Genomic DNA, 7887 nt, shown 5'->3' with positions numbered 1-7887 from the left:
GAGCCAGCATGGCTCAGCTTGGAAAGCTCTCCCTTTCCCCTCAGCGTGGCCGGCTCAGGAATTCTGGGAGTTGAAGTCCACAAGTCATAAAGCGGCCTAGGCCAGGGGTAGGCCACCTTGGCTCTTTTATGACTCGTGGACTTCATCTCCCAGAATTCCTGAGCCAGCATGGCTCAGCTTGGAAACCTCTCCCTTTCCCCCTCAGCGTGGCCGGCTCAGGAATTCTGGGAGTTGAAGTCCACAAGTCATAAAGCGGCCTAGGCCAGGGGTAGGCCACCTTGGCTCTTTTATGACTCGTGGACTTCAGCTCCCAGAATTCCTGAGCCAGCATGGCTCAGCTTGGAAACCTCTCCCTTTCCCCCTCAGCGTGGCCGGCTCAGGAATTCTGGGAGTTGAAGTCCACAAGTCATAAAGCGGCCTAGGCCAGGGGTAGGCCACCTTGGCTCTTTTATGACTCGTGGACTTCATCTCCCAGAATTCCTGAGCCAGCATGGCTCAGCTTGGAAACCTCTCCCTTTCCCCCTCAGCGTGGCCGGCTCAGGAATTCTGGGAGTTGAAGTCCACAAGTCATAAAGCGGCCTAGGGCAGGGGTAGGCCACCTTGGCTCTTTTATGACTCGTGGACTTCAGCTCCCAGAATTCCTGAGCCAGCATGGCTCAGCTTTGAAAACTCTCCCTTTCCCCTCAGCGTGGCTGGCTCAGGAATTCTGGGAGTTGAAGTCCACGAGTCATAAAGCGGCCTAGGCCAGGGGTAAGCCACCTTGGCTGTTTTATGACTCGTGGACTTCAGCTCCCAGAATTCCTGAGCCAGCACGGCTCAGCTTGGAAACCTCTCCTTTTCCCCTCAGCGTGGCCGACTGAGGAATTCTGGGAGTTGAAGTCCACCAGTCATAAAAGAGCGAAGGTTTTGCCTACCCCGTTTTCCTAGGCTTTAGAGTAGACTCATTGCGCGGGGAGGGGGAAGGGGAGGGGCCAATCTTGGGTTCTTCCCCCGCTGGCCAATGTGCGGGAGGGAATTTTATTGTCAAGGGGCGTGGCTGCTCGGAGGAGACACTGCCCCGCCCCTGAAGCCTGGCTGGCTCAGGAATTCTGGGAGTTGAAGTCCACCAGTCATAAAGCGGCCTAGGCCAGGGGTAGGCCACCTTGGCTCTTTTATGACTCGTGGACTTCAACTCCCAGAATTCCTGAGCCAGCATGGCTCAGCTTGGAAACCTCTCCCTTTCCCCCTCAGCGTGGCCGGCTGAGGAATTCTGGGAGTTGAAGTCCACCAGTCATAAAAGAGCCGAGGTTGCCTACCCCCCTTTTCCTAGGCTTTAGACTCATTGCGCGGGGAGGGAGAAGGGGAGGGGCCAATCTTGGTTACTTCCCCCGCTGGCCAATGTGCGGGAGGGAATTTAATTGACAAGGGGCGTGGCTGCTCGGAGGAGCCACCGCCCCGCCCCTGAAGCCCCGCCCCTCCCATTCGGCCGCTGAAATCACCTGGATTCTTATATCCAGTCGGTTTCCCCGCCGCGGGTCCCTCCTCCTCGCCTGGATCGGCGCTGGATCCCTTCGCAAGAGGCTGCCTCCATCGGTCCCGTTTCTGCCAGGTAGGGATCCTTTCCGGGGGGGGGTTTCCCGCTCTCCCGCGCCCCCCCTCCCACTCCGATCTTCAGGTGCCCTTTGCCAAAAAAAATGGGCTGAAATGCAGCTTTCAAACCTATTTAGAGAGAGAACTGCAATGCAACGGAGAAGGAAGCCTTGGCTTTATTTTTTTGGCTTTGCAATCGGGAGGTCTGCCGGAAGAAGAAGAATGTGGCTGTCCCGTTTCCAGGGAGTTTTTTCTATTTAAAAAATGTACTGTAAAACTTTTCAATTAAAAAAAAAAGCCAGCCATCCTACACACTCCACTCCAATCCACATCCTAAAAAGCCACTTGCAACAGGCACTATATCTACCACAGGGAGAAAACAGCACACGCGTGTTGCAGAAAGAAGAGACTCACGCCAGCTCTTCAGGAAAGTTTTATTGCGCAAGCGTATCAACAGACGTATTTATACCCATCTACATCTCCAGATCATACAGAGTTCCATAATATGGTTATATTCTATACATCCTCCTCAGGAAGGCAATTGCAAAAGGAATACGTGGAAAGGAACGAATGCATGTAGCTGCAAAAACAGGATGTGGCTATCTTGGTCAGCATCTGTTCGAAAGACAGGAATATCTTTTGCTCGCACAGCACTTTCCATGACTTCAGTACATTTCCTCTTTTCACACACACACACACACACACACACATACATAAACTGCTGGAGAGACGTTCCTTGAAGATTGGGCTCCGGTCTGAAAGTTGGGAAGACCAAATTGACCCACCCTGATTGGATCCTGCAAAAGGATATTTATTTATTTATTTATTTATTTATTCATTCATTCATTCATTCATTCATTCATTCCCAAAAGCAAATTGCTCAGGTTCTCCCAACCCAGATGAGATCCTCTTTCTGTGTAACCCAGAAGGAGAGGAATGAATATCCCTTGGTTTTTCATTCTATAATAATAATAATAATAATAATAATAATAATAATAATAATAATAATAATAAGTTGGAAGGGACCTTGGAGGTCATCTAGTCTAACCCCCTGCTGAGGCAGGAAACCTTATACCATTTCAGGCAAATGGCTGTCCAGTCTCTTCTTAAAAACCTCCAGTGTTGGAGCCTTCACCACTTCTGGAGGCAGGTTGTTCCACTGGTTAATATTTTGCTTGCTTTTGTGTGAGAAAAACTGGACGGCATTTCTGGAAATTTTAAATTGTAAGAGCCTTGGTGGAGCAGTGGGCTAATGCCTCCTTAAGTAACACCAGCTGCCTGCAATTAGTGCAGGTTCGAGTCCCACCAGGCTCAAGGTTGACTCAGTCTTCCATCCTTCCCAGGTAGGTAAAATGAGGACCCAGATTGTTGGGGGCAATTAAGCTGACTTTGTAATAATGCCACTTGGGGGGGGGGCGAAAGCCCTAATAAGCAGGCATATACATAGAATGAAGGCTATTTCTAAGCACATTGGTTTGTGCTTAGATTGTAAGCCGCCCTGAGTCTTCGGAGAAGGGCGGGATATAAATGGGATTAAAATAAAAAAATAAAATAAAATAAAATTGATAGCTTCTTTGTCGGGCCCTGAAGATGTGACAGCCGCGATGTGACAGCTCCTTGTTGACTGACTGGTGTTTCACAAAGGACAAGGCTGGTCTTGATAAGAAACGGTAAAAGAAGATTGAGAAAGAAATGCAGGAAAAACGAACCGGAGGGAGAAGGGAACTGACCTGTAAATGAGAGAATGGAGAAAGAGGGAGCGGAGAAAAGGAGGAAGTGGAGGAGGAGATTCAGGTTGGTCGGTGGCCTTGACCACAACAGCCCCAAGGATCTCAAACTTCAGAGCACTGAATGAAGGGGAAATGATGAAATAGAAGAATGCAGAAAAACCATGTTTAGTTTCATTTGCTAAAACCTGAAGGCCATGAGGTAAAATTGGGTTTCTCTTCCAAGGCCGGGATCAGTCTTCACCCCAAAAACTACAGCTCCCTCAGCTAAACCATGATTAGTTTAACCATGATTTGTGCAGCTTCCACTCCTGGTGGAGTAATTCCAGTGGCTGGGTAGAAATCATAGTAAAGGTAAAGGTAAAGGTTCCCCCGCACGTGCGTGCTAGTCGTTTCCGACTCTAGGGGCCGGTGCTCATCTCCGTTTCAAAGCCGAAGAGCCAGCGCTTGTCCGAGGACGTCTCCGTGGTCACGTGGCCGGCATGACTAGACGCCAAAGACGCACGGAACGCTGTTACCTTCCCACCATAGTGGTCCCTATTTTTCTACTTGCATTTTTATGTGCTTTCGAACTGCTAGGTTGGCAGAAGCTGGGATGAGTTAACAGGCGCTCACTCTGTTACGCGGCACTCGGGATTTGACCTGCCAAACTGCCGATCTTCTGATCGACAAGCTCAGCATCCTAACCCACTGAGCCACCACCATACATTAAGCCCAAAAAAACCAGGTAAGGACAGAGCCCAACGTCTGATCCGGGCAAGTAGGACCATCGGCTGGTGGTCAACAGAAAGCTTTGGAGCCCTTAATGAACAGAGATAACAGATAGTCCTTGACTTATGACCACAACGGAACCCAAAATTGTGCCTCGCGTTGTGCCTCGCTGGATGACTTTTGCCACAGTTGTTAAGCAAATCACTGCATTGCTTTGATTCGGGTAAGAGGAAATTGGGCATCCTCCCAGAGATCATTTGGGCCAGGGGTTGGCCACCTTGGCTCTTTTATGACTCGTGGACTTCAACTCCCAGAATTCCTGAGCCAGCATGGCTCACCTTGGAAACCTCTCTCTTTCCCCTCAGCGTGGCTGGCTCAGGAATTCTGGGAGTTGAAGTCCACGAGTCATAAAAGAGCCAAGGTGGCCTACCCCTGCACTAAACCATAAAGGAACCACAGGAAGCCATTTTAGGAGTGAGGCCAGGTTAATCTGTGGTGGCCCAAAGAGCAATGCCCACAAATACGTACACAGGACGTACTGTCCACATGTCTGGACCCACCTGACACATGCAAGTCCTGTGGGGGTCATTACAGTGGATCTGACATGTCATCTGTATCACACACACACACACACACGTGCCAACCGAGCAAAAGAAAGGCGGAGGTCATCCCTCTTCAGGCAGGCAAATGAAGAGCAACAGGGACTCTGTCGGCCATCCCTCCCCTCTTGCTAAGAAAGGGGAAGGGGAGATCTTGGCTCAGCTCCATAAGGGGGATCTGTTGTGATTCAGCATCAGCCTGTGGTTCCGGCAGCTGAATCGGATGATTCTGAAGAGGAGGAGGAGGAGGAGGGGTTTGGAGAGCCTTTGGTGTCAGAGGAAGGTTCTGATGCACTACAGGACTCTCAGCCTGGCCCCTCCAATCTTGTTCTTCATCAGACTCAGCCGTGTGAGCACGAGGGATTGGAAGAAGACGATCCACAGCTGGCTTTGTTCAGGGACGCTAGGAGCAGGAGGCAATCTAGCAGAGCAGAACAGAGGAAGGCAATGAGGCAACTCGGGAGAAGGCAGTGAGAAGCCACGCCTTGGGACTGCTGATAAAAGGGGAAGGTGTGGGAGGTGCTGGTTGCTGAAGGTAACCCTTCGAAGGTCTTCTGCTAGAATCCTGGTCTGTTATTCTTGTTTGGTTTAACTCTTGAACTTTTGGTTTAACTTTTGTTTGAACTCTTTGTAAATAAATTTGGTTGGTTTTTTTCCAGCCTGTTGACTATAAAAAGGGGTTGTCCCTGACATTCAAACAGGGCCGGTCGTAGGCTGGAACAGAACAGGATCCCAGCATTGCATTGATTGAGGTGGGGGGGAGGAATTGAGGCTTCGGGGATCCCCTCAGGGCTCACGTAAGGGATCTCCTAGCTGTTGTTTGGGCTATTTGGGGTCAGAAAGAGGAAGAATCTTCCTCTTTCCTTCACTTCTTTTTCCTTCATCCAGCAGGTGCTCCCTGGAAAAAGCCTCTCACCAAACATCAGCCTGCAAGGCCCTTCAAGTGAGCAGCCCCCAGAAACGATGCAGCGGGAAAAAGCCTTGGAGCAAAATTGCCCTCAGAGGAACCGGGTGAGACTCTCCACGTGCTCTGAGTGCGGGAAACCCTTTGCTTACCGGTCCCTCCTTTTGATCCACCGGAAGCTGCACACAGGTAATGGATCACATCTGTGTATGACATGTGTGAGATCCTTTCCTGACGTGTGGGCCTTTGCCAGACACCTCAGGAGCCACCCTGGACTGAGGCCTTACAAATGCGGAGAGTGCGGGAAGCGTTTTGCTAAAGGCTCGGACCTTGGAGCCCATCAGCGGATCCAGCAGAGAAAGAGACCTTGGGAACGCCAGAAAGGGTGGGAAAGACTGGGCTGGTCTCAGAGCTCAGAGCGGCTTCAACATCAGCAAATCCACACAGGAGAGAAATCTTACAAGTTCGGACAAGGCGGGAAGAGCTTCCCTCAGCAGTCACAGCCTTGGCTCCAGGAGAAGGATCACAAAGAAATAAAGTCTTACCGATGCTTTGCGTGTGGAAAAACCTTCCCTGAAAGATCCTCTCTTCGGAAACACGAGAGTCGGCACACTGCTCTGGGAAGGGGAGGGTGCCCAGAATGTGGGAAGTTTTTTTCTTGGAAATTAAGCCTGGTGCGACATCAGAGGCTTCACTCCGGAGAGAGACCCTACGAATGCCCAGAATGTGAGAAGCGATTTATGTATTCTTATGAACTTGTGAAACACCAAATGTCGCACAAAAGAGAAGAATGTGAGGAGGATGGGAAACGGAGTCTCTCAGGGACACAGACTGGGATTCACCCAGGAGAGAAGCCCTATAAATGTGGGGAGTGTGGAAAATCTTTCGTTCAAAAGGGAGGCCTCTTTCAACATCAGATGATCCACTCGGGGGAGAAGCCCTTTCAGTGCATCGAGTGTGAGATGTTTTTTCATACAAAAGGAGGCCTGAAACGCCACGGGCAGGTTCACAAAGGGAGAAAAGATTACAAATGTTTAGACTGTGGGGCGGCGTTTTCTTATTTGTCGACCCTTAGAAAACACAACCGCATAAAGCACGTAGGAGTGACGTCCCTGAAATGTTTAGAGTGCGGTAAATGTTTTTCCAGGAATGATAGCCTTTTGAGGCATCAGAGAATTCATACCAGAGAAAAACCTTATCCATGCCTGGAGTGTGGGAAATCTTTTCCTTACAAAGAAAATCTTAAAATCCATGAGAGAGTTCACACAGGAGAGAAACCTTACACCTGCAGGGAATGTGGGAAGGACTTCGTTCGTAGGTGTGACCTTTGGACTCATGAGAAGATTCACACAGGAATAAAGGCTCATAAGTGCTTTGAGTGCGGGAAAACGTTCGGTTGGGGTTCGTCTCTTCGGAGGCACAAGAAAATACACAAAAGGCAGAAAAAAGAAGCCAAACAGAAAACACATTAAGAAAAAATAGGGAACTGGAATTATTATTATTATTATTATTATGATGATGATGATGATGATGATGATGATGATGATGATGATGATGATGATGATGATGATGATGTTGGAAGGGACCTTGGAGGTCATCTAGTCCAACCCCCTGCTAAGGCAGGAAACTCTATACCATTTCAGACAAATAGAATGCCAAATAGGACTGTCCATTGGGGGGAAAATGGTGTTAGGATTGAGACAAAAATAGAGCCTTGGAGTATTTTTATGATGGATACGAATTGTATGTGATTTCAAAATAATTACATTAAGGCTGGAATGAAAACAAAAAGGATAGGTTAAGACGTGAAAAATCTATTTATTTGTACATAAGGTCTCCCAAAGTTACAAAGTGACTTCACTTCATATACAGTTCAAACATTTGGGTTTGGAATGTGTTCTGTCATTGGGTAGCATAATTTGAGTCATAAAGCATCTAGAGAACATGCTCAGTACATGTACTCTGTAATGGTTCATATTATCCCACAATCTTAGAAGATCTTCTTAACTAGTTGAACAATCAAGAAGTGAGTTTCTCATAATGAGTTTTCAGGTCATTATAGCTTGACTATCTGGGCAGTTCTCATCTCTGGCTAATTTCTTGCTGGCCTACTTCAAATAAATAGAAATATTAATCAAAGGCTTTGCTGGTTACAGTTGTTCAAAGAGGGGCCCCCCTTGCTGCATCATCTACATCAGGGATGGGGAACTATGGCCCTTTTGTGACTTTATGGACTTCAACTCCCAGAATTCCTGAGCCAGCCATGGTGAGCCATTCTGGGAGTTGAGGTCCACAAGTCATAAAAGGACCATAGTTCCTCACCTCTAATCTATACAGTTACAAACCACAGCTAGGGGTCTTCAAACTCGGCCCTTTT

The 7887-nt window shown here is 48.5% G+C and overlaps 1 protein-coding gene across 1 annotated transcript; it reads left to right on the top strand.

Moving 5' to 3' along the window:
* Positions 1–1492: 1492 nt before the first annotated feature.
* Positions 1493–7580, top strand: LOC308661209 (uncharacterized protein). Its single transcript, XM_081316087.1, has 2 exons — positions 1493–1588; positions 5498–7580. The coding sequence occupies exon 2, from the start codon at positions 5570–5572 to the stop codon at positions 6980–6982; it is 1413 nt and encodes a 470-aa protein (XP_081172213.1). The 5' UTR covers positions 1493–1588; positions 5498–5569; the 3' UTR covers positions 6983–7580.
* The last annotated feature ends 307 nt before the right edge of the window (positions 7581–7887 follow it).

This window comes from Vipera berus (assembly GCF_964194415.1).
Source record: "Vipera berus genome assembly, chromosome: 2".
Lineage (NCBI taxonomy): Eukaryota > Metazoa > Chordata > Lepidosauria > Squamata > Viperidae > Vipera > Vipera berus.
Note: the sequence above shows the minus strand (reverse complement) of the source record. Positions and strands in the feature narration are given on the sequence as shown.